Source organism: Rhinopithecus bieti, unplaced genomic scaffold, assembly GCF_001698545.2.
Source record: "Rhinopithecus bieti isolate Rb0 unplaced genomic scaffold, ASM169854v2 scaffold_14826, whole genome shotgun sequence".
NCBI classification, from domain to species: Eukaryota; Metazoa; Chordata; class Mammalia; order Primates; family Cercopithecidae; genus Rhinopithecus; species Rhinopithecus bieti.
Genome location: NW_016808328.1, coordinates 2734446 through 2760478, shown reverse-complemented (window position 1 = coordinate 2760478; position 26033 = coordinate 2734446). Strand labels below are relative to the sequence as shown.

General features: G+C 52.4%; 3 protein-coding genes across 5 annotated transcripts; all 3 read left to right on the top strand.

Annotated features, from left to right (window-relative positions):
- Window positions 1–701: 701 nt before the first annotated feature.
- Window positions 702–3813, top strand: C1QA (complement C1q A chain). 3 transcript variants are annotated; one of them, XM_017886520.1, is made up of 3 exons: window positions 702–893; window positions 1803–1972; window positions 3040–3813. In XM_017886520.1, the coding sequence occupies exons 2-3, from the start codon at window positions 1810–1812 to the stop codon at window positions 3612–3614; spliced, it is 738 nt and encodes a 245-aa protein (XP_017742009.1). In that variant the 5' UTR covers window positions 702–893; window positions 1803–1809; the 3' UTR covers window positions 3615–3813. The 3 variants fall into 3 exon arrangements, with proteins under 3 accessions (XP_017742009.1, XP_017742011.1, XP_017742010.1); XM_017886522.1 differs by lacking the exon at window positions 702–893 and adding an exon at window positions 913–1051; XM_017886521.1 differs by lacking the exon at window positions 702–893 and adding an exon at window positions 1251–1353.
- A 3986-nt stretch (window positions 3814–7799) lies between these two features.
- C1QC (complement C1q C chain) lies at window positions 7800–12268 on the top strand. The gene is made up of 3 exons (XM_017886519.1): window positions 7800–7914; window positions 8200–8393; window positions 11391–12268. The coding sequence occupies exons 2-3, from the start codon at window positions 8213–8215 to the stop codon at window positions 11945–11947; spliced, it is 738 nt and encodes a 245-aa protein (XP_017742008.1). The 5' UTR covers window positions 7800–7914; window positions 8200–8212; the 3' UTR covers window positions 11948–12268.
- A 4858-nt stretch (window positions 12269–17126) lies between these two features.
- On the top strand, window positions 17127–25380 carry C1QB (complement C1q B chain). The gene is made up of 3 exons (XM_017886518.1): window positions 17127–17442; window positions 23184–23387; window positions 24556–25380. Exons 2-3 carry the CDS (start codon window positions 23201–23203, stop codon window positions 25128–25130), a joined length of 762 nt encoding a protein of 253 aa, XP_017742007.1. The 5' UTR covers window positions 17127–17442; window positions 23184–23200; the 3' UTR covers window positions 25131–25380.
- Window positions 25381–26033: the final 653 nt, after the last annotated feature.

Genomic DNA, 26033 nt, shown 5'->3' with positions numbered 1-26033 from the left:
GAATGCAGCCTCAACCTCCTGGGCTCAAGCAATCCTCCCAGCTCAGCCTCCCTAATAGCTGGGATTACACAGGTGCATGCTACCACACCTGGCTATTTTTTAAAATTTTTAGTAGAGATGGAGTTTCACCATGTTGGCCAGCTGGTCTCGATCTACTGACCTCAAGTGATCCGCTTGCCTTGGCCTCCCAAAATGCTGGGATTACAGGCGCAAGCCAAAGCATCCAGACTTGTTGTTTTTTTAAATGTTGGCAAAAGCTAGTGATTAAGTGTTCACCATGTGCCAAGTGTTTTGTATGTGTAGGTCATTAAAATGTTACAATAATCAGATGACATAAAACCTCGTTCCCAATGTACAGATAACACTGAGGGCCCAGGACGTCAAGTAATTTCCCAAAGACATGCAACTAGGAAGCAGCAAGTCTAGAAACAGATTGCTGTGCTTCCTTCTCACCAATGCACTGTTCTTTCTTCTTTGTATTTTCCAAGCTTTTGGCAATGAATTGCGTGTCACTTTCATAATCATGAAAAGTCCTACAAGGGACAGATTTTTTAAAAGATTCCTTCCGCTCTGGTGTTCTGTGCTTCTCTGGTTCTCAGAGCGTCATCCTGCACGGCCTCCACCCCATGTCCTCACAGGCACTGGCCTCACTGCCCCCACCCCCACACCAGCTGTTGCTGGGGCAAGACATCCAATGTCTTGCTGAAGTCTGCTCAAAATGTCCCTGGTGAGCTTCTGGCCCCTGGGGAAGTTCAGGGGGGCAGGTCTGGAGAAGGGGAAGTGGGAAGGGATGTGAAACTTGGCCACAGCCTGGCGCCACTCCTGCTGGGCAGCCCACAGGGTCCCTGGGCAGAGGGCAGGAGCATCCAGTTGGAGTTGACAACGGGAGGCAGGTGAGGCCAGAGTCCCAGAGGAAGGGGGCTGCGGAGTTCCGGGACCCAGGGGAGTTGGCCCAGTAGGCTGGGCAACTGAGGCAGGGAGAGAGGGAAATAACTGTGGCTGATTCTAGGACAGGGATGGGAGTGCAGTGCTGATCGGGAACCCAGAATGGGTGAGTGGAGGGAACTTAACTCCTTGAGCCGGGGCTTGAGGGAGGGTGAAAGGCGATGAGTTAGACCCAGCAACTGAAGGGTAAGACCAGGGTTCCTGGGTCCTGGCCCCCCAACACATAAGAAACCAGGAAAAGCCTGGGGTGCTAGAGCTGGCAGTGGGACCCAGCAGAGGGGACTGTGGGGACAGCCAGTCTCCCGTGCTCAGGTGGTTACTGAAAGGCGCGGAGCATGCAGAAGAGTGAGCAGGTGTCGTGTTGAGCGTTTGTGAATTCCTGTGCGTATGCACAGCTCCACCATCTGGGTGAGCCAGTGTTAATTAAACAAGGAGCAGGTGCTCAATACACATTTGTTCAATGAAATCGATCACCTGTGGGAGTGTATGAATGTGTGTGTCTGTGTGAGTGAGGGACAGAGTCTATTTGGGTATCAGTTGTGTGTCTAGGAGGGTTTAGTGGATTTCAGACTTTGCCTACTGTGTTTTGTACGTGCATGTATGAGAGACTGTGTTTGTGTGAGTGCGTGATGATGTGGGTGTGCTTGGTTACATGTGTGGATGTGTGTGAGTTTGTGGTTCTGTGTATATGTGTGGGGTCCCTGGCGCTGGATTGAGAGTGGACATTGAGAGCCCCTGAGGGTGCTTGTACACTGGGGGAGGGCTGTGCATATATCATTGTGTGCATGGGACTCAAGGGTGTGAGCTGGGTGTGAGTGTGATGTCCAGCCTGTCCAGGCCCTCCTGTGTCTCCACAGGGGCAACATGGAAGGCCCCCAGGGATGGCTGGTGGTCTGTGTGCTGGCCATATCGCTGGCCTCTATGGTGACCGAGGACGTGTGCCGAGCACCAGACGGGAAGAACGGGGCGGCAGGAAGACCCGGCAGACCAGGGCGGCCAGGCCTCAAGGGCGAGCAAGGGGAGCCTGGTAAGCACTCTCCTTCAGGACCTAGACCCTTGGACATTGGCCTGGCCTGGCCTCCAGGGCGAAGGCTTGGGGTGGCACTGAGAATCAGGAGTCCGTCTGCCCCCAATGTCCCATGAATCCTCTCCGGTTTGCACTTGGCCCCAGGGGCTAAGGGAGGCCTAGCCTTCTCCCTGGGCCATGTCCTCAGGCCTCTCCACTCCCTCTTTACTGCCTGGGGCCTCTTTCTTCGGCTTCACCTTCCTCCTCTGGAGAATGACTCCCTTTGCTCCCTTTGAGCAGAGAATGTGGAAGTTCTGGCAGCAATGCTGAGTGCTTGCTCACGGTTCTCTTAACAGAAAAACGAGGACCCAGAGTTTAGACTCAGGAGCCACTGCCTTGCTGTGTGACCTCAAGCAAGTTATCGGCCCTCTTTGAGCCTATGTGGCCTCATCTGTAAAATGGAGAAATAACGCTGCCTGGCACAGAGAGAGGGATCAAATAACTGCAACTGACCCTTCACTTCCTTCCAGCACCCCCAACACTGTCCCTGCTTCCCCCTCCCCAGCCCCTTTAGGCTTCAGAAACTCTCACATTCTAGAAGAAAGGCCAGGGGTGACGGAAAAGGGAGGAGGTCCTGACCAAAGCGGAAAGGGAGTCTCGTGGAATCCCCCTAGGCCTCTTAGTCCAAAGCAGACCAGAAGGATCACATAGACATTTGCAATAATTTGCATCCGGGTATCCTACATGTGGTCCCCGAACCTGAAGAAGTCAAGGTCAGTGCCCCCCAGAGGGGTATGGAGTCCTCAGCCTCGGGCAGGAGCACAGCAGAGCAGCCAGAGCGCCATGCATTTCCCAGAACCTGACACTTTCCCAAGTGCCTGTTCACACTTCTCTCCACTTTACAGATGGAGTGGAGGCACAGAGAGGTTGAGACACTTGTCCAGAGTCACACAGCTAGTCAGAATCGATGTCCTGAAGGCCCAGGTGCTTCCTTGCCTTTTATCCCATAGACTCAAGGGGTCCAGCTCTCTCCCTGAGGACTGGTAGGCATTGGATTCTGACTCCCAATCTGGTATTTCTCCCCACAGGGGCCCCTGGCATCAGAACAGGCATCCAAGGCCTTAAAGGGGACCAGGGGGAACCTGGGCCCTCTGGAAACCCTGGCAAGGTGGGCTACCCAGGGCCCAGTGGCCCCCTCGGGGACCGCGGCATCCCAGGAATTAAAGGTATCAAGGGCAACCCAGGAAACATCAAGGACCAGCCACGGCCGGCCTTCTCGGCCATTCGGAGGAACCCACCGATGGGGGGCAACGTGGTCATCTTCGACATGGTCATCACCAACCAGGAACAGCCGTACCAGAACCACTCGGGCCGATTCGTCTGTGCTGTACCCGGCTACTACTACTTCACCTTCCAGGTGGTGTCCGAGCGGGAAATCTGCCTGTCCATTGTCTCCTCCTCAAGGGGCCAGGTCAGACGCTCCCTGGGCTTCTGTGACACCACCAACAAGGGGCTCTTCCAGGTGGTGTCAGGGGGCATGGTGCTTCAGCTGCAGCGGGGTGACCAGGTCTGGGTCGAAAAAGACCCCAGAAAGGGTAACATTTACCATGGTCTTGAGGCTGACAGCGTCTTCAGCGGCTTCCTCATCTTCCCGTCCACCTGAGCCAGGGAAGGATCCCCTCCCCCACCCACCTCTCTGGCTTCCATGCTCTGCTCTGTAAAATGGGGGCACTGTTGTTTCAACTGCTGAAGGGAGGGGGCTGGCTCCGAGAGCCCCAGGACTGGCTGCCCCCATGACACATGCTCTAAGAAGCTCATTTCTTAGAACTCTTTCTGGAATAAACATCTGTATCTGTGTCTGCCGAACTTGCGCTTCGGTTGCTACTTGGGGCATTGAGAGGGAGGCCTAAGAATGATAACGATCCAGTGTTTAAGAGGCAGGCCTGTCCTTAGTATTTTTATTATTATTTTTTGAGATGGAGTTTCACTCTTGTCACCCAGGCTGGAGTGCAATGGCGTGGTCTTCGGTCACTGCAACCTCCGCCTCCCTGGTTCAAGCGACTCTCCTGCCCCAGCCTCCCAAGTAACTGGGATTACAGGCACCTGCCACCATGCCCGGTGAATTTTCTGTATTTTTAGTAGAGAAGGAGTTTCACCATGTTGGCCAGGCTGGTCTCGAACTCCTGACCTCAAGTGATCTGCCAGCCTCGGCCTCCCAAAGTGCTGGGATTAGAGGTATGTGCCACCATGCCCAGCCCATTCTTAGTATTTCACATGATGTGTTTAGCAGGTCCTAGCAGCCTCATCTACCCAGGTTTGAATCCTGATGCCACCACTTATTAGATGTCTAATCATGTGCATGTTAACCGAGCTCTGAGATCTCAGTTTCCTTATCTGAGGGAAGTGGAACTGATGATAGCGCCTACCTCAAAGGGTCATTGGGAGGATTAAATAACTTAATATATGAAAATTGTAGAGCAGTGCTCGGTTTATAGTCAGGACTATGGAAGTTTTGCTATTATTATATTTTATTTAATCTTTATGACCAAGCTCTGGGTATGGTATGATGGCCCTACATTACAGATGATGAAACTGAGGCTGCAAGGAGTAGGCATCAATCAGCAAATCAGCATCTAAGGGGAGGATCTGGGGGCCAGTCACGGTGGCTCACACCTGTAATCCCAACACTTTGGGAGGCCAAGGCGAGCAGATCACTTGAGGTCAGGAGTTCGAGACCAGGCTGGCCAACATATGGTGAAACCCCATCTCTACTAAAAATACAAAAATTAGCTGGGCATGGTGGCGCACACCTGTAGTGGCACAGCTACTTGGGAAGCTGAGGCAGGACAATTGCTTGAATCAGGGAGGCAGAAGTTACAGTGAGCTGAGATCATGCCATTGCACTCCAGCCTGGGTGACAGAGCAAGACTCCATCTCTCAAAAAAAAAAAAAAAAAAAAGTTGGGGATGGCAAGGAGCTGAGATTTGAACCCAAGTGTTACTGATGCCCAAGCCTGTGTTTAACCACTACCCTCACCAGCCTCCCCGGCTTCTATGGAGCACTTGATGCGTTACACAGGTGCTTTTCCAACCCTGTATTGGGAAGGCAGGGGCAGGAATCAGAGAGCCGAAGCAATTGGCCCAAGGCACTCAGCAGTGCTTCCTGAAGCCAGGTTTCCTAAGTCCAGCCCTGAGCTTCCACCTGGCAGGTGTGGAGACCCGGGCTGCTGCCTCTGCTGCCTGCTGGACATTCCGCCCAGGCTGGGGGCTGGGAGAGTCTTGACTCAGTGCATTCCAGGCCCCTACTTGTCTCTCTGGAAGCTACTACAAAGCAGCAAATCCCATCCTGTCCCTCGAACGTGGGAGAAATAAGGAGGCCAGGAGTTCAGATCTGAAAATGTCCAATGCCCTATGCAGTCTCTCAAAGGAAGCTGGGTTTATCTTTGTGCTGCACACACACATACACACACACACACGAGTTACGCCTTCATACCCACAGACACACTCAGGGAGGCACGAGCCATCACACCACACAGCCCCTGCCTCAGACATACAAGTAACATCCATGAACCATCGCATGTTCTGTCTGTCTTCCGCAGGTGTCCCAGACACACTCCTGACACCCGGGGACACGCATCCTCTCACTCCAGCGTGCATGAGCCTCAGAACGCCTGTGTTCTTACCCACACGGACCTCCCTACACACACACACAAACTCTCACAGGGCCAGCCTCAGAAATACAGGGGCTGCCCCTCCCATCCACTACTTGACACACAAATGGCCTCGTGGTCCTCAAGTGCACAACCTGAGTACCCACCTCTAAAATACAAGGCCCTCTCCTGGGACTGTCCCTGCTCTGCCAACAGCCTTTGGGGGTCGGGAAGAAGTGAGGGGGGCCCAGGGACAGGGAGAACCCTCCATCCACAGCCTCAGGGTAGCCCCTCAGCTCCCTTCTGGAGTCAGCTCGGCCCTGCTCTCCCCCCGCCTCACCCACTCAGAACACACACTGTTTAACCAGCGCCAGGAAAAGAGACAGGTCTTCGGGCACCTATGTGCTGGGCATTCCACAGCCATTGAGATATTTAATCCCAGCAGAATCGATGTGGACACTGAGGCTCAGAGAAAGCGGACATCCACCCAAGGACACACAGCCAGAAAGGGGAAGGGTCCTGGGGCTGAACCACGGCTGCCTGACCCCACAGGGTTAGGGCATGCAAAGAAAATGCCAGGGGTGGAGGCCCCTCAGCGGCAGTAGAGGCCAAACTAGATAAATGGGATGTGCAGGGAGTGCCCGGCCACCCCCTTACCCTAAATCCTACACATACCCCACCATCCACCCACTACACCGATGCAAAATCTCTGGCCCCTCCAGGAGGGGCATGAACTCAGCAGCCCAGAGTGGAGCCAAGTGGGCGGGGCACGGGAGGGCTGAGTGTGGGCCGAGGCTGCCACCTGCTGGACAAGCCAGACCCAGGCGCAGAGGAGGTGAAGAGGGAAGAGAGGAGCCCAGTGCCGTCAGGCTGGGTGGCCCCCAGCCCCTTAATGCATGTGTCCATCATTTCTTCTCATCCCAGGCTTCCACCCGCCAGGGACTCCTAGGGCCAAGTGCGTTCATGCCCCTTAACTCACCCCACACTCTGCAGCCCCACGGCACAGGGTGGAGACACAGAAGGGGAGACTGAGACCCTGAGGGTTCCTCAGCGAGGCAGGGGCAGAGCTCTGAACACCTGCCCATGCCTGGCACCGGACAAGGCATCGCACGTATGTTGTGCACCGAATCCCAGCCACTGGCCTGGAGCTGTCAGAAGTCCCCATGTTACAGAGGTGGAACCAATGGACACAGGTGTTAGGTATGGGGTCGAGGCTGAAGCCCTGCTACTGCCTGACAGCTCCTTCATCCCTAGAATCTCATGTGAGGAGAAGAGGGAGAGGGGAGAGGGCCTCTCAGCTCTGCTGGCCTGGTCCTGATGGGGAGCCCCTCACAAGCCATGTGGGCTCCAAGCCCAGAGGCAGGGCATGCCCAGGATGCAGGCAAGGAGGGTGGTGCTAGCAGGGAAGATGGAACCATCAGGGAAGACCAGGAGCCCCCAGCAAAGGAAGAGGCACCAATACTGAAAGCCGAGGCCCCCCCAGTAGACAGAAGGGAGGCCAGAGGGACCTGTGATTTGCTGAAGCCATCTGGTCCATGGAGTGACAGGGTTGGAAGGAGAAGCCAGGGTCCTGACTCTGTCGCTGGGGCAGCCCGTGCACCATAACAGCTGCCTGCCGCCAAAGCAGGTCCATCCGGGGGGTCCACCTCCAAGTGTGGCCACTGGGATGGGGCACATGGAAGTTTCTAGAACAAGGCTTGCAACTTGACAAGTGCATGTGAGGCTTGTTTCTGGGGGCAGCTTGAGCAGAGGGGTCAGAGCAAGGCTTTGGGCCCCAAGAGACCACTGAGTGTGTGACTTTGGCCAATGGCGTTCGTCCTCCTGAGCCTCAGTTTCCTCATCTGTAAAGGGGGATAATAACTTCCTCCTAGGGATTCTGGGAAAACTGAGTCTCAGGCACAGCAAATGCTAACACTGGTCATTAGATGGGATGAACCTGACGCTAGGGGACGTCTGTGCCCTGGGGGCTTGTGTTTACACACACACACACACACACACACACACACACACGCCCTCAACCAGTTGCTGGGGCAGGGGACGGTTCCTCATTTCGGACACTGACTGCCGGTGGGGGATGTGGGCAGGGGTATTGCTGTGGTCAGTCTGGCTCAGCAACCAAAAAAAAGTGTCAAGTCAGGGAAAATTCTGGGAAAGGGGATGTGGGATTGGGGGAGGGCACGAGAAGGGAGGGGGCCCAGCCCTGCTTTGGGCAATCCTTGCTCTGACCACTCTGACACCGTGTCCTCTTGTCTGGGAGAGGGGAAGCAGATCTGAGGACATCTCTGTGACCAGGCCAGAAACCGTCCACCCACAGGTGAGGCCCGGACCCCTGCCCAGGTATGGGCAGATGGCCATTTCCCCTACCTTCTGCCACCTTCCTGAAACGTGGTGCCAGGGGTAACTTGGTGTGTGAGGGGAAGGAAGCCTGGGCCCCAGGGCCTGGGCTGAAGAAGAGGCCTCACCATCCATCCATGGTGAGGCTCCTGGGGGAGGCAGGAAAGCGAGCTCCTGAGGGTTGAGGAGGAACGGGTCCTGGGGAATGAGAGGGTTGGGGGCAGGTGAGGGGCTGGCGGGGACAGCTCAGCTCTCTCCCTCCCAGTTCCTTCTCCGGGATGGACATGGGGCCCAGCTCCCTGCCCCACCTTGGGCTGAAGCTGCTGCTGCTCCTGCTGCTGCTGCCCCTCAGGGGCCAAGCCAACACAGGCTGCTACGGGATCCCAGGGATGCCCGGCCTGCCCGGGGCACCAGGGAAGGATGGGCATGATGGACTGCCAGGGCCCAAGGGGGAGCCAGGTGAGTCTGCTGGCCTGGTTTAGGGGTTTGGGTCTGGGGCAGGGATCAGAGTGTCTGTCTGGGGCTGACCAGGGGGTGGGGGACAGCAGGAAGTGCTTTCCCTTGCTGCCACGTCTGCCCCAGGGCAGAGTTGGACTCTCACGGTGGGTCTGGCTCCTCTATCCTCAGATCCCAGGCTTCAGGCCCCCCCAGAGGTGACCTTGGGCCTGGCGCACCTCCATGCTCCTCCTCCTCCTCACTGAATTATAGGGAGGGAATGAGTGCCTGCCCCAAAGGTGGCTAGGAGGCTCACAGGACACGGTGCAGGGAAAGTCTGCTTGCCCTGCAACATGGGCACCTGGGGAAGCTGGGGCCCACACAGTGAATATATCCAATGCCAGGGTTCAAATCCCAGCCCCACTGATCCCGTCTATGTGAACCCGCACAAGTTTCTTAACCTCGCAGTGCCTCAGTTTCCTCATCTGTAAAACGAGGAGATGGCAGCACCTGCTTCACAGGGTTGCTGTGAGGATTAAGTTAACTTAAATATAAAACAGCCCTGAGCACCTGGGAAGTCTATACAGGTGTAGGCTATTGTATCATTGGTTTTATCAGAGATCTGTGCTCACCTCCCTCCTTAGGATTCTGGATAGTTGGAGGGGTGGGGAGCGAGAGGTCAGAATTGCAGCCAGAGAAACTTCTGTTGGAGGTCCACAGTCAATCCTTGGCATAAGAGAAGGGGGCTGAGGCTATGAATGGGTGACTGGGGCTGGGGCTGGAGCCCTGGGGAGTGTGAGTGCCTTGTCTGTGAGTGAGCTTGGCATGTCTGGGATGCTGGGCCTGCCTGGAGCCGGCCTGGGGTGACACCGAGCAGAGGTGATGGAGTGACAGACGCGGTGGAAGGGAAGGAGGCCAGCTGAGAGGAATGTCCTTAGGAGTGGTCCCACCATCATCTTCCCTCCTGGATAGATGGAATGACACCAACTTTCCAGAAGGAATTCTCCAATTCAGGGTGAGCTTAGGGTGAGCTCAGTGAGGTCTCCAGGTCTGCCATTTTCCAGGAGCTTGTACTGCACAGCTGTCTCTGGCCATCTCCCTGCCCAGGGTAGCTGATGGCCACCAGTGATTGAGCCCCCAAGTCCCAGGTGTGGTCTCAGTTTTAGGAATGATAAAACCGAGGCCACAATCCCTTGAAGAAGTGATTGACCCTCATTTTGCAAATGTCAAAGCTGGGGTTCAGAGAGATTGAGCAACTTGTCCAAAGTCACACAGTGGGATCCTGTCCAGCTCCCAAGTCCACATTCTCCACCACTGCCCTCGGCTGCCTCTCAAGCCCCCTCTCTATTGCTGTTTCCTGGCCCCCTCTCAATTGGTGGTTTGAAGACATCACGAAGGATGAGACGCTGCTCTGCTCAGCATCCCTGGAGCCATCACGAGGACCAGACACTCCAGAGCACGCCTCCTACGGTGTGCCTGGCACTGTGCCTTCTCCCACTCCACCCTTTCAGGGACTCCCTCTTCTATTAGGCCCGTATCTCAACTGAGCAAACACAGGCTCAGGGAGGGAGGTCACCCTCCCAGGGTCACAGGTGGGAAGGCCAGGTCGGCTGGGTCCTGACCCCACACTCCTAATGCTGAGGCCTAACAAGTTCATAAGTCATGGAGGATCTGTCATAAATGGGTCTGCACAGACACCCAGCCCGATGGAAGTCAGAGGAGGGAAGGAAACATCAGGGCTGACGGGGATGGTCAAGGAGGGCTTCCTGGAAGAGGAAACTGGAGTCAGACCTTTAAAGATGGGTATGATTTAGATAAGGGGAGAAGAATCTCACAGAGGCTCAGATCATTGGGGCTGGAACAGAGTGAGACCCTGGGATTCTCTAGACTTCAGTTAGAGACCTGATTGCACCTCAAACTGGCTGCATGGCCTTGGGCAAGTCTCTGACTCGGTTTCCTCATCGGTAACATGAGGGAAGTTGAACCAGGCCAGCTGTCATGGGGGCTGACGTGGGCTGAGTGGGGCTGGGGTGAGCTGGAGAGAGCAGGCCCTGTAGTGGGGCGGCTTCAATTTGGCTCCATCCAGTGGTTCCCATGTGCTAACCTGGGGAGTCCATCTCAGGAGTGGATATAGGTTTTGTGGGACTCTGAAGCTTATAAAATGTTGAGGGTCCTCTTTGTGAAAAATAATACAAACTGACAGATACGCTTGATTGCAGAGGGGAGAGTGGTCACAAAAATTCACACATGACAAAATTATATTGGAACCACACACACACACACAAAGTGTATATAAAACTGGTGAGGTCTACATAAGCTCTGTCAACTTCCTGGTTTTGACATTATACTTTAGTTATGCAAGTTGTGTCATTGAGGAAAACTGGGTGAAGAGTCCCTGTTCTTTTGGGGTTTTTTTCAACTTTCTTTGTCTCTATAATTATTTCAAAATAAAAAAGTTGAGAAAATTTAGAAATACAAACTTAGGCAAAAGGTCTTGAAGGGGCTGATGCAAGTGGACAGAGCCTGAAACTTAAGCTGCCTCTGACCAACCTTCTGATTTTTTTGTCAAGGAGCTCTGAGAATTTCAATTTCAAATGAGTTCTGAATTTGTTCATGTTGGGCTCCAGTTAAAAATTTTAAAAAACATTGTGCAGGCCAAACAAGATACCTGTGGCCACATGCCATCTGTCCATGGGCTGACATTCATGGCATCTGAGATCCCACCCAGCTCTGAGCTCCCTACTTGCTCCATCACAAATGTGGAAACTGAGGCCAAGAGACAGGGAAGTGCCTTAGACAAGGTCAGAGGGCGGGTCGGTGGAGAAGCAGGACTTGAACCAGACTCTCTCTCCCTCCAGCCAAAGCCTGACTCCCTGCACCCTGCTCCTTGGGAGACAGCCCATCTGTGGGAATGAGATTCTAGAGACCAAACGCCAGCGCTGTGTTCCCTGGAAGACACCCTCAGGGTCCCTCCTCCCTGTCTCCCACCCTACCCTTTCTCTCTGCCTTCTCCATCTCCAGGAATCCCAGCCATTCCCGGGACCCGAGGACCCAAAGGGCAGAAGGGAGAACCCGGCACACCTGGCCATCCTGGGAAAAATGGCCCCATGGGACCCCCTGGGATGCCAGGGGTGCCTGGCCCCATGGGCATCCCTGGAGAGCCAGGCGAGGAGGGCAGATACAAGCAGAAGTACCAGTCAGTGTTCACGGTCACTCGGCAGACCCACCAGCCCCCTGCACCCAACAGCCTGATCAGATTCAATGCGGTCCTTACCAACCCGCAGGGAGATTATGACACGAGCACTGGCAAGTTCACCTGCAAAGTCCCCGGCCTCTACTACTTTGTCTACCACGCGTCGCATACAGCCAACCTGTGCGTGCTGCTGTACCGCGGCGGCGTCAAGGTGGTCACTTTCTGTGGCCACACGTCCCAAGCCAATCAGGTCAACTCGGGCGGTGTGCTGCTGAGGTTGCAGGTGGGCGAGGAGGTGTGGCTGGGTGTCAATGACTACTACAACATGGTGGGCATCCAGGGCTCCGACAGCGTCTTCTCCGGCTTCCTGCTCTTCCCCGACTAGGGCGGGCAGATGGGCTCGAGCCATCCACCTCCCTCAGCTTCCTGCATGGACTCACCTTACCGGCCAGTCTGCATCCTTGCCTAGACCATTCTCCCTGCCGGATGGACTCCTCCTCTAGGGAGCCCACCCTGGCCCACCCACCCCCAATCCACCCCACCACATGGGTTCTCTCCTTCCTCTGAACTTCTTTAGGAGTCACTGCTTGTGTGGTTCCTGTGACACGTAACCAATACCTTCTGGTACTGCCATTCTTTTTTTTTTTTTTTCCAAGTATTGGAAGGGGTAGGGAGATATATAAATAAATCATGAAATCAGTGCATATGCCTGGCTCAGATTCCTCATTGCTGATTCCTTGAACTTTGGATCTTTGACTTTGCATCAGCCATAGCAGTCCATGGGCTCTGGGCTCAAGGCATCTGGTTGGTGCTCAGGAAAGCTTGGCTGCCAGTGTTGGGGCACTCAGCACCATTTGGCCTGGTGGGAGAGAGATGTTCTAAGTGTGGTTACACGCTGCCAGAGGTCCCCAAGGGGTCATCCACTCTCACTTTTTTTTTTGGTGGGAGAGGCACTGCCATTATTAAAGGTATCCAAGCTCACAGGTCAATGGGAATCAGTTTGACTTCCCAGGCCTGTGCTGAACTTCAGGAGCATTTACCATGGGAGGGAACTGGGCTTGGGTAAGCCCAGTACAGACAAAGACAAGGTGTGCAATGAATCTGTGCTGAGTGAATAAGAAATTGGTGTGAATGAATGAATGCATAAGTGGGTAAGTGAATAAGTAAAAGCAGAGTAAATGAATGAATGAATGAAATCATAATAACTAATATTTACTGAGCACTTAGTGTATGCCAGTCATTACTCTAAGCACTTTACACATATTAACTCATTTAATATTCATAATCATGCTCTGAGATGGGCATGAGGGGGAGAGAGAGAGAGAGAGAGAATTGGCCGCCCAGATGTCTGACTTGCCCCAAATAACTCACAGACTCTGGGACTCCCAGGAGATCTAAAGCCACTGCTGCCCACCAGCCTTCAAGTTTGGAGTGTAAGGTGGTTGGTGGTTGGACCCAGCCACCATGGTCCTTCTTGGAGGATGATGGAAGCCCACAATTTGATGTTTCAGCTACAAAAAGATCAAAAGTCTAACTTTCCTCTGCAGACTCCTGGTCCAATTCTCAGCACCCAGTCAGACTCGAGGCTTACTCTAGCCTGGGAGAACCTGGCCTGTCCTGGCTGTGATCACAGCTTGGTTCCACAAAGCCCCATGGAGTCATGGAAGCACCAGCCAACTGAGGCGTGGGCTGTGAAGAGCAGTGGCTCAAGCTGAGTTCTACAACCACCTCTGTTCACTTTGGCTCCTCTGTTTGGGAAAGGGGCTGTGTCACAACTCCCTGCCTTTGCCCATGAAGTCCCTCCCACTCATGCAAATCATCCATCCACCTGGATAATATTCACTCAACTGTCAGGAGTCAACACAAACATCACCTCCTCCATGAAGCCTTCTCCGATTTACCCCTTGGGTCCCCACAGTGCCCTCCACAAATTTGGGCACAAATTCATGACTCCTTAGAGCCCAGGTTCCCATATCAGGTGGTGAATAAAATTAACCTAAAGACTTACTTAAAACAAAATAAAACAAGCAAAACCAGATTTCTCAACTCCAGGCTGTTTCATAAAGGTCTGGGGAAGACCAGGCTGTAAATGAGTTGGCGGTTTGCAGGGGAATCTGATGCACACAGCCAACCAACTAGCTTTTGTGCACTTAGTCGCTTACAGATCTGCCTCCCCTCTAGACTGTGAGAATCATGGGGGAGGGCCCCTTCCATACACACCTGGCACATGACAGGAGCATGAAAAGTGTGTAAGATGGGAAGGAGGGAGAGAAAAACACACACATACATGCACACACACATATATGAATATATACACATGCATATAAAGACACATGTACAGACATACACACATATGCATACACACACACACCATACAAACACATACATACATACATACACATATACGCATACAAACACATACACACAAACACATACATACACATACAAATCACACACATATGTGCATACATACACATATAGTAAGCACAGTTCACAGACATACACCAGTAATATGCATACACATACACACATTTTATACAATATATCAAAGACACATGCACAGGACATCCACACATATACACATATAAAAATATACTATGAATACCAAATATAACACATACACACATGTATACACATACACAACTACACCTACAGTACACTACACACATAGTACATGCAATACAGTATCCGCACAACACAGTAAGATATATACAGTAGCAGACAGCAGAAAACACCAGTACATGTGATACGCATATACATGCACATATGTACACACATGCGTTACATGCACACAGCAGTTGACACACAGCACAGACATCACACATAGACATCCACAACATCCAACCATTCAGCAGACCACTAAGAGACCACATACACACATAGACCTCATGCACATGTACACACAGATAATATAAAACACAGATGCATTACACGCATACTACACATACAACATACATGCACACATATACACACGCATACACATACAGAAATACACAGAGCGAGAGCAGCAGGCAGGGGCGGAGGAACCCCGGCAGTTCACTGAGTCCAGTGCCCCTGGCGGGGATGGCATGAAGGCCACGGCCATGGCATCCACTGTTCTCCGCCACCAACCTCTGAGCCGCCTGCCGGGCGAAGCCGTAAGTGATACGTCTTTCTTCTCATTTCTCTTTTGTTTAAAAAATCAATACACCGTTTATGTAGGTCACAGTGTCAGATCAGAAACCTGTACTTTGGAAATGACAATTTTTGTGCCATTTTTATTTTCCATAATTGTTTCCTTGTTGTTCGCTCTTCGTCAGGGGAGGCAAGCCTTTGAAAATGCCAGCTTGTCTGCTTTGCCGAGAGGAGGCGGGGGAGAGATTTTAGTGGGGCAGGCAAGGAGGGGTGGACACGGGGCAGGAGCCAGGACAAGACACCCCAAGCTGCAAGGAACCCCTTTCCAACCACAGGAAGGTGAGGGCTGTAGGTTTCCTTTTCTACTCTTTGCAGAGATCAGGGATTTTCCACTCTCAATCAGAGATGCAAATCCAAAATTTTGTGGGTACAGAGACCAGCTGGCTCCCATCAGTGGGCCTCTCAGCTCCTGATCCCCAAGTCCAGGCCTCCTCTTAATCCAGGCCTGGCTTCTTTGCTCCTGGCTTCCAAGAATTCCATCTTCTCTTCATATAAGTAATACCGTTCCCATGTTTGCAGTGGGCGCCCACCAAGGGCTGGGCATTCAGCTGGCCCTGGACATGGCAGGGTGACCTCGCTGGCCCCAAAACAGCCCCAGGAGATAGGGGTTCATGCCTCCCATTTCTACACGAGGAAACCAAGGCCAGCAAACATTCCTGAGGCCACGTAGTTAGCAAGACACAGAGCTGGGATTCAAACTGCCCAAGTCCATGCTCCTAACCCACCTCTGCTGCTTCCTGTTCTTAGCCTCACTGCTTCTACCCCAAATTCACATCCATCTTTTCCCATTGCCATTAGCCACCTAAGAATTAGACGCCCAGAGGCTGGGCACAGTGGCTCACGCCTATAATCTCAACACTTTGGTAGGCCGAGGCAGGCAGATCACTCGAGGTCAGGAGTTTGAGACCAGCCTGACCAACAGGGTGAAACCCTGTCTCTACTTAAAAAAATACAAAAATTAGCTGGGCGTGGTGGCATGCACCTGTAGTCCCAGCTACTTGGGAGGCTGAGACAGGAGAATTGCTTGAACTCGGGAGGCAGAGGCTCCAGTGAGCTGAGATCACACCACTGCACTCCAGTCTGAGCAATAGACTGAGACTCCATCTCAAGGGAAAAAAAAAAAAAGAGAGAGAGAGAATTAGAGGCCCAGGACCACTTGGCTTTGGGAACGCTCAGAACTCCTCAACTTGCAACCTACTAACTCGTTTCTCCCTTTGCGCAGAAACTGCTTCTTTTCACCCTAGCCTGGGTCCTTTTGGGACTATAGTTGACTGAGCTCAGAGACCTTTTGGTTTTGTCAAACTTATCTTTCCCTCCTGTTCACCCATCGCAGTTAACATTTAATTTCCACCAAGCCACACCCACAAGCCCAGTGAATTTCCATCTCCAAGCACAGTTGTCAAGAGGGCCCTCCAGCTCCTGGTGCTTGCCGGTCATCATGGCGTCGGAGAGGCAGCCACAGGGAGAGACTGATATCCTAGTACCAGGGATGCGGCTTCCAGGCCTGTATCTGCCACTTCCATGAGGCGTCGGCCCCAGCAGTCACTCTTTCTGTGACATTTATCACAGAAGCAATGAAGCCTCATGTCATTCCATGTTTAATATAGGTCTCCCCCCTGTAGAAGGGAGGCCCCATGGGGACAGGGACCATGGCTGATTTGCTAAGAGCTCTCTCTTCAGTGCCTAGCACATGGAGGTGAACACTAAATATTCATTAAATGATGGCTCTCCCTGAGGGGAAACTGAGCCTCAGTTTCCCCGTATATAAAATGAGGAGGACAAGCCGAGTGACCTCAGCCCCTCTCCCGCCCTAACTTGGCGTGATTCCAGGATTGAGAAGAAGCAACAGGCTCCTGCCTGGGCCTATTACTGTCATCAGCTTCAAGCCCTGCTGGAAGCAGAGGGAGGGGTATCAATAAATAATGAACACATTTAAAATTCATTATGAGATTATTTTCTGAGAACAGGGAAAGAGCAGGGGCACAGAATGGGGAGGAAGCAGAAGAGATGAGCCCAGAAAGGGGAAGCCTGGGACATGAAGTGATATTAACAATGAACATGTGCACAGCCCTTTACAGTTTACCCCCGGACAGTTCCTCCCCCATCATTTCCTCCATTATCCTCCCAGTGGCCTGTGAGATCTGTATCTGTAGAGCAGGTATGATTATGGTCCCATCCTATAGCAGAGAAAATGGGGGCTCCCTTGGGGCTCCCTTGACTGAGAACATGTAAGCTGGCAAGTGGCAGAGCAGAGATGGGAATCAAAGTCTCTGACTCTAAGCTAGCGCTCAGGCACTGGGCCAGCCACATGATGCTCACTGAGGAACACCCCTGCCCAGTGAAGAAGAAGATCACGAGGTCAGAGAGCCTGGGAGGGTGAGCTGCGGACGTTCCCCCAGGACGGCGTGTTCTCCCCACAGATGCTGAGTTGGCAAAGCCAAACTTGCCACTCACCCATCTCACTTACAGTAAATCCGGTGGGTTGCAGAAATGGGACCTGAAACTGCCTGAGGGCAGCAGGGTGGGGGGACAGTGGGGGGACGGGAAAGGGGCCAGCCTGCTGGGCCATGGGAGGGGACCATCAGGGGAAAGCCCTTCCCTCCTCTGGGGAAGGGAACTTCTGCTTCGGACCAAGGGCAGCAGGCTCCCGGCTCCTGGTCCCACTGCTGCTCACCCCAGCGGCATCACAGGACACCGGCTTCCCAGGTGAGGATGGGGCTTGGCTCCTGGGGGAGGCTGGCAGGGCTGTTTAACAGTGCAGGTCGCTGGGCCCAATCCCAGACCTATGGGATCCAGCTCTCTGGGGTGAGCTGGGGAGTCTGCTGCTACCCAGGGCCCAGCGGATGGGCAGGCCGTCTAAAGTGGGAGCCTGGCACATAAGGGCTTTGGCATCACAGAGACTTGAGCTGAGTCCGGCTCTGCATCTTATGCGTTGGTCATCTTGGGCAAGTCACCTAACCTCTCTCAGCCCGGCCCCCCTGTGGAGAACAGAACCTCTCAGGGCTGCTGTGCCCTACAGGAGATCAAGCTTGCAAAAGCTTAGTGCATGCCCTGGCTCAAAATTTATCAGTAAACCAGAGGCAGGAGTGGGATTAGAACCCAGTCGCTCCTGCCCAGCCCAGCATTTCCCCAACACCTTGCTTATCTCCTCATACTCTGCCAAGAAAACTCAGCTTGACTCTTCCAAATAAATAAGGGGGCATGCACATAGAGTTACGATGAGTTCTCAGCTAGTACTGAGTGAGCGCAATGTTTGTGCAGTAAGGGAGTGGGATGTGGCACTGCATGGGGCGGGGGGACCTTATTTCTTCTAAGCTCCTTCTCCTGTCATCTTCCGGCAGCCCTGTCAGGTTGAAATCAGCGTTGCCAAGAGACTCAAGAGAGGTTAAGGCACTTGCCTGAGGTTATGCAGCCGGTAGCAGATAGGGCTTTAAAGTCAAGTGGCCCTGACTCCACGCTGGGAAAAGGGACTGCGGGGACCGAAGGAGATGGAAAGGTCAGAGCCTGGGGGGAAGACAGGAGAAACCAGGCTGGTAATATTAGATCATGGGCTGGCATAGGCAGGAGGCAGTTAAACCTGGTGAGTTGTAAGCCCTAACCCAAGCCTGAAACTCGGTGGCTTTTGAAATGGACTAGAACCAGCACTTTCCCACTTCCCCCGCCCCTGGCTTCCCCAAGAAGCCCAAGTCCTGTCAGTACCCTGCTCCCCACCCTTCCCCCCACCAGCTGGTCGCAGCTCTTCACCCCTGGCTGCCTCCAGCTGACAGAGCCCCTCCGTCTAAGCCCAGTCTTTCAAAGGGATTGTCATTTTTTACTTCGCCAACCATCTTCCCTTTTGTTCAACCACTCAGGAATTCTTGGATGACAGTGATAATAATAAAATAGCTAACATTCATTAAGCATTTCCAACATGCCAGGATCTGTCGGAAGCTGTAACTCATGTCCTCGCACATAGCCTATGAGGGATAGAGTAGCATTATCCCCACTTTATAGGAGGGTAAACTGTGGCCAGAGAGGAGTGATTTCCCAAGTCCCTTAGCTAAGAAGCAGTAGAGACCTTACGTGAATGCTGAGTGTTGCTTTCCTTATGACACTCTAGGCTCCCACCACCAGGTGAATGTGTGCTGCCTGACAAGAGCCGCAAGCATCGTGGTGGTAAAAAGCCACCTTCACCGAACACTGACCATGTGCCTACCACTACTCTTAGCATTCCCATGCGTTAGTCCTTTTATCAGGCTGTCTGGCCTCGAAGTTTATGTTTTAGCCACCAGGTACAGTGACCTCTTAACATAACATTGAGTTTTAAGATCTAGTGGATGTGGGTTTGACTCCCAGCCACACAGGAGCTGTGTGACTTTTATCAAGGTGCTTGCCCTCTCTGATCCCGTTTCCTTATCTGTAAAATGAGAAAGCAAGAGTGCGTTCTCAGGGGCTGAGCATCAGATTACATGAAATAATGGCATGTAAACCAGCTGGCTCACAGCCTGGCCCATAAGTACCCAACTTATTAAAGTTGTCAAATTGTAAAACCTTTAGAAGAGCAAGAGTGAGAGCTGATGCTTGTTCGGGGATAAGCAGGACCATGCCCCTGAGCCACCCTCTCTTCAGAGCATAGAGCCTGACAGAACCTGAAGCTGACACCAGCAGACCCTGGCTACACTCATCTTTACAGCTTCCTTTCCTTGGTGCACAGAGTCTGGCATAACTCAGGGCTTTGATCAAGAAATTGATCAGGACCTGGCTGAGGGGCTGATTTGCTGAGCATAGGAGCCAAATATCAGCTGGCTTTTTCTGGTCCCAGGGAGCCCTCCACATGCCAGACTCGGGCTGGTACAACCAGCATGAGGCAGAGAGGGTAGGGGTTTGGCCACAACCCTGCTGTTAAATAATTTGCTCGGTGATTTGGGGTAGGTTGTTTTCTAAGTTCTGATCCTCAGTTTCCTCATCTGCAAGATGGGAAATTCACCACAATCCACTTTCCCAGGGTGTTGTGAGGACCTGAGAACAGCAGCAGCAGCAGTAGCAGCCACAAGTCCCAACGAGAGCTTGGGGTTCAGGGCTTTGTGACTCTTTCCCATCCGGGGTCTCGCCTGGGTCCCTTTGGCCGCTCTGGGAGGTGGGCAGAGACCACTTTGCTCCCCCGTTTTAAGAGAGTATACAGTTCAGCCTCTGAGGAAAGGTTTCCTGGAGGAAGAAGGCTTTGACCCAAGCCTTGAATGATGAAAAATATTTGGATCTGGGCAAAGGTGGAATGGGCTGCCTCAAGAGGTAATGAGCTGCCCATCACTGAAATGGTGCAAACCGTGGATGGAAGAGCCCTTGGCAGAGAGGTCATTTCCTCACACTCTGCTGAGAAAGTTCAGCTTGACTCTTCCAAGGAAATAATGTGATGTGCAGCTAGAGTTGTGATTAATTCTTAGGACTGAGTGAACACAACGTGTGCACAGCAGGGGAGTGCGATGAGGCACCACACGGGAACCTTGGCAGAGGTGTCATTGAGGAAACTTAAGAATAGGCTGACGGATCCTCAGGAACGTAAACATGGAATTGCCATAAGTGGTAATTCCTCTTCTAGGTATAAACCCCAAAGAATTACAAACAGATACTCAAATCCTTGTTCGCAAATGTTCATAGCAGCACTCTTCACAATAGCCAAAAGGTGGACACTTTCCAAATGTCCACCAATGATGAGTGGATAAACAAATAGTCAAGTGAGATGGTGCACGCCTGTAATCCCAGCTACTCAGGAGGCTGAGGCAGGAGGATTGCTTGAGTTCCAGAGTTCGAGACCAGCCTGGGCAACACAGTGAGATCCCATCTCAAAAAAACCCAAAAATCCAAAAACCAAATTGTAGTACAGTCAGTAAGTGGAAAGACACAGACTGTATTTTCCTCTGCTCTCACACCACAACAGTCAACCCAGAAGACTTCTGTGACCAAATGTGGGGGGTTTCTCCCCACACATCAGCAAGCAATCAAATCTGCTGGCTGTCTTTCCACTCAGTTCTGATACTGTCTAGAAATAGCATCAGTCTCCACAGGCTAAAAGCTCAGTCCCACAAGACTGCTCCCCCTCAGACACCAGTTGCAAGTCCAGGATCCCAGAACTTCTGACCAATCAGCTTCAAGTTGGGGTTCTCACAACCCTCTCCTTGGGTTTGGTTTCTTTGCTAGAGTGCCCCGCAGAACTCAGGGAAACACGGTTAGCAGTTTATTATAAAGAATGCTATGAAGGAAATAGATGAGGAGATGCCCAGGGTGAGGTATGAGGGAAGGGGTGTGCCACTGTCATGCCCAGGTCCCTGGGCACGCCGCCCCCAGGAACCTCCTCGTGTTCGGCTATTTGGAAGCTCTCTAAACCTAGTTCTTTGGGATTTTTATGGAGGCTTTATTATGTAGGCATGATTGATTAAACCATTGACCATTGGTAATCAACTTAACCTTCAGCCCCACTCCCCTCCCCAAAGGTTGGGAGGTGGGGCTGAGGGTAGGCCCTCTAAGCCTGCCTTGGTCTTCCTGGTGACCAGCCCCATCCTGAAGCTATCTAGGGGCTGGCAGCCATCAATCAACCATTAGCATACAAAAAGACATCACTTTGGAAATTTTACGGATTTTAGGAGTTGTCTGCCAGGAAAGAGGTAGAAGACCAAATAAATACTTTGCAATATCACACATATCCATACAATGGAGTATTATTCAGCTATAAAAATGAATGAAGTACTGATACATGCTACAACATGGATGAACCTTGAAAACATTACACTAAATGAAATAAGGCAGACACAAAAGGTCACATGTTGTATAATTCCATTTATATGAAATAATAGGAATAGGTAAATTCATAGGGACAGAAAGCAGATTCGTGGTTGTCAGGGGCTGGGGGAAGGAGGATTGAGAAGAAACTGCTTAATGGGCATAGAGTTTTATTTTGGGGTGATGAAAGTTCTTGGAACTAGATGGAAGTGAATGTGTTCAACAGTACTCAAATGCTTGCTTTAAATTGGTTAATTTTATGTTGTAGGAATGTTGCCTCAATTAAAAATATATAGGCTAAGGGTTAAACTAGATGAACTTTAAGGCCGCTCTGTCCTGAGAGTTAACGGCGTGGAACACTGGCCATACTGACCAGTTTGAGACAGCCCACCAGCTTCTTCTTAGTTCTTTGGGATTAAAAAGGGGCCATCACTGCCCTCTTGCCAGAGTCACAGCTCTGAAAATATTCCACCAGCAGAAACAGCCTGGTATGCTGGCAGGGACATCGGCTTCATTCCTTCCTGTATGACTTTGAGCAAGTGACTTGGCCTCCCTGAGCCTCAGTGTCCTCTTTGGTGTAGGAATCACAGTAGACGCAGGGATGCTCTAAGCATGCAAGGTGGCCTCTCCATAAGCAGCATCATACCCTGAATTCAGAAGCTCTACTGAATAAGAGCTTTGGGGGAATAAGACCCTCAAACTCACAGTAGCCTAGTTGCCTCTCTAGTCTTGCTTCCTGTCACTTGAACCCTCGCTCCCCTCTGCCATACTGGCCTCCTGATGATCCTCAACATCCCAACCTCTGTCCTACCTCTGGGCCATCTCCATACTTTTCTGTCCTCCTGGAACATTCTTGCCCCCACTTTTCTGGACCTTCAGGTCTCAGCCTAATCATCACTTCCAAGAGTGGCTTCCCCTTGGAGAAGACTTCCCTGGTGGGAGGACTTTCCTCACAAAATCCATTACCTCCTACCTCCAGCCCAGTTACTCTGCCTCCCAGCATCCTTCCCTTTCTTTCGGAGCACCAATCACAGTCTATCGCTATTTCTATTTACTTGCATGCTGACCTGTTTATATCCACCTGTTTATATCTGTCCCCACTAGGGGCACAAGACCATGAGGGCAGGGACCGTATCTGTCTTGTTCTTCACTGAGTCCCCAGCACCTTCACAGGGTCTGGTAGATAGGGGACAATCAGTGAACATGTGGATGGAGGAATGGATGGATGGAGGGACAGATGGAGGAATAGAAGGATGGATGGATGAATGAATGGATGGATAGATGGACAGAGGGATGGAGGGATACAGGGGCAGAAGGATGGATGAATGGATGGACAGAGGGATGCAGGGATGGAAGGATGGAAGGGATGATGGATGGAGCAGGCGAGATGGAGGGAGGGATGCGATGCGATCGGTCTGGATGGATGAACTGGACAGATGGATGCAGGGATGGAGGGATAGAGAATGAATGCGATGGATGGATGGATGGATGGATGGATAGATGGATGGAGGATGGATGGGTGGATGCAGGGATGGGCAGAGGGATGGATGGATGGATGAATGGATGCAGGGATGGAAGGATAGAGCGATGGATGGATGGATGGATGGATGGATGGATGGATGGATGGATGGATAGAAGGATGGATGATAGGATCACCATGGTGGTAGGCTCTCACATTGGGTTCTCCTCCACAGGAGACATCTGACACAGTATGATGATGAAGATCCTGTGGGGCAGCATCCCAGTACTGACGTTGCTCCTACTCCTCGGTCTGCTCGACGTCTCCTGGGTCCAGGGCAGCTGCACTGGGCCCCCAGCCATCCCTGGCACCCCGGGTATCCCTGGGACACCTGGCTCCGATGGCCAACCTGGGACCCCAGGGATAAAAGGAGAGAAAGGTACCATGGGATTTAGAGGCACATTGGTAATACTGACCAAATTTCCCGTCTTCTGCCTCCCAAGTCACAGTTGCCTGTCTTTGAGACTGCAGAAGCACTGGCAAATCCAACAGCTTGCTTAACTCTTGCAGTAACTTTGCAAGGAGGGAATTCTAATTCCCATTTTACAGACAGGAAAGCAAGCATTTAGAAAGGCTACTGACTTACTCAAGGTAGCCCAGTAAATGTTGAGGCTAAGACCAGACCACAGGTCTCTTACATTAAATTCAGGTGGAGAGAGGGTGCCGCTGTGGCCACAGAGTTCTGTGTTTAAACTTACCTCCTGGGCAAGTGACTTCACCTCTCTGAATTACTACTTCCTCACCTGTAAGATGGGGGCAATGATACTTTTGTGGGGTTATCATGGGGTTCAGATGAGACTCCCCACTGTGAAAACCCCTCTGTAAAATTTGGCTTATTCATTCATTTAACCTATGGTTATAGAGCAACCCTCTGTGCCAGTCACTCTCCTCACTTAATCTCATGTAATCCTCACAATCCCACAAAATACCTTCATCCCCATTTGACAGATGAGGAGGCTGAGCCTCAGGAAATGTGACTCAGTCAAGGTGACACCACTACTAACGGCAGATGCGACACGCGAAGCACATCTCTCTGTCCCCAGATCCCATCTTCTCAGGCCCTATTCTCTGCCACTCTACTGGAAAATTGGTTTTATCTTGTGTTGTGCCAAACCAAGGGGTAGTGGCTGCTTGGAGGTGCAGTGAGAAGGAGTCTAAAGTCCATTTCCAGGAGCAGCAAGAGTGAAGGTCATGGTTGATTAGGGATGTCTGCCAGGGGTGAGGGATAGAGGGGGACAGCACTCATTATCCCTGCTCTAGCCTGAACAAGGACCCCCACACAAGCTGGGGAGGAGGGCCGGCCTAGCACCTTCCTTAGCAAGGAGCCGTTCTCTTCCCCACGGGTAGCAGCTCCCATGAAGGTCAAGCATATCACAGGCTCAGGAAGCTGGGCTGGAGGGAGGCCCAGAGCCCCTGTCTGACACTGCCTCCTTTGTTTTACAGATGGGAGGCTGAGGCTGAGAGAGAGGCGGGGTCCTGCCCAATGTCCCAGCGCAGGCCTCCTTTTGGTCTCAATGATCTCATTTCTTTGGTCTCTGCTTTTCCAGGGCTTCCAGGGCTGGCTGGAGACCATGGTGAGTTCGGAGAGAAGGGAGACCCAGGGATTCCTGGGAATCCAGGAAAAGTCGGCCCCAAGGGCCCCATGGGCCCTAAAGGTGGCCCAGGGGCCCCTGGAGCCCCAGGCCCCAAAGGTGAATCGGGAGACTACAAGGCCACCCAGAAAATCGCCTTCTCTGCCACAAGAACCATCAACACCCCCCTGCGCCGGGACCAAACCATCCGCTTCGACCACGTGATCACCAACATGAACAACAACTACGAGCCCCGCAGTGGCAAGTTCACCTGCAAGGTGCCCGGCCTCTACTACTTCACCTACCATGCCAGCTCTCGAGGGAACCTGTGTGTGAAGCTCATGCGTGGCCGGGAGCGCCCACAGAAGGTGGTCACCTTCTGCGACTACGCCCACAACACCTTCCAGGTCACCACCGGCGGCATGGTCCTCAAGCTGGAGCAGGGGGAGAACGTCTTCCTGCAGGCCACCGACAAGAACTCACTCCTGGGCTTGGAAGGTGCCAACAGCATCTTCTCCGGGTTCCTGCTCTTTCCAGATGTGGAGGCCTGACCTGTGGGCTGCTTCACACCCACCTCAGCTCCCCCTTCCAGCAACGCTCACTCTACCCCCAACACCACCCCTTGCCCAGCCAATGCACACAGTGGGGCTTGGTGAATGTTGCTGAGTGAATGAGTAAATAAACTCTTCAAGGCCAAGGGACAGTGGTGTAATTCAACTCTGTGTCCAAGCACCTGGCACACCAGAAGTGCCATGCTCAGAAGTGTTGGTTACATGAATGAATGAACCATGAATGAATGAAGTCTCTGTCCCTGTGCTGTTCTGTGCCAGCCACACAGTGGGAGGCAGGGGTCCAACACCAACTATGCTCCCAGCAGTAGCCTACACTTTTTCCTGATTCTCTCATTAATCTGCACACTCCTCCTGGGAGAGAGCGTGCATCGTGCCCAGCTTACGGAAGAGCAAACTGAGGATCAGAAGGGATGAAGGGATTATCCACAATCTCACAGCAGGGCTAGGATTCAAGGGAAGGCCTGCCCACTGATGGCCTGAGACCTCTTTTAAAGGCAACATGTCTAGGCCAGCCCCTAGAGGGGCTCTGTGCTTGTCCCTTCCCCTTACCCCCACCAACGATCAAGGGGTCCTCCTCCAAGGCTTTAACTGACCTTAGAGCAGAAACCTTTTCCTTTTTATTCTCCCCACATGCCCTTCCTCCCAGTGTCTTCCCAGCCTAGCACAAGCTCAGCCATCCAGTTAGAGCAAATGTCACTCCCCTGCTCAAAAACCTTCAGTGGCTCCCCACTGCCCACCAGATACAGTCCCAGCCCATGAACCTGGCCTTCCAGCCTCACTCTACTGGGCCTTTCTGTCTTCTAAACAAGCCCCCCTCAGTGCTCTTCCTTGCACTGTTCCCCTGCCTAGAAGCCTTCCAATGTGACCTTCTAACCATCCTCA

Bases quoted from the DNA above. Each gene is read 5' to 3' on its own strand.
- C1QC (XM_017886519.1), top strand. From the start codon at position 8,213: ATGGACATGGGGCCCAGCTCCCTGCCCCACCTTGGGCTGAAGCTGCTG. The intron at 8,394-11,390 runs GTGAGTCTGCTG...CTCCATCTCCAG, and splicing joins AGGGCCCAAGGGGGAGCCAG to GAATCCCAGCCATTCCCGGG.
- C1QA (XM_017886520.1), top strand. From the start codon at position 1,810: ATGGAAGGCCCCCAGGGATGGCTGGTGGTCTGTGTGCTGGCCATATCG. The intron at 1,973-3,039 runs GTAAGCACTCTC...TTCTCCCCACAG, and splicing joins GGGCGAGCAAGGGGAGCCTG to GGGCCCCTGGCATCAGAACA.
- C1QB (XM_017886518.1), top strand. From the start codon at position 23,201: ATGATGATGAAGATCCTGTGGGGCAGCATCCCAGTACTGACGTTGCTC. The intron at 23,388-24,555 runs GTACCATGGGAT...CTGCTTTTCCAG, and splicing joins AGGGATAAAAGGAGAGAAAG to GGCTTCCAGGGCTGGCTGGA.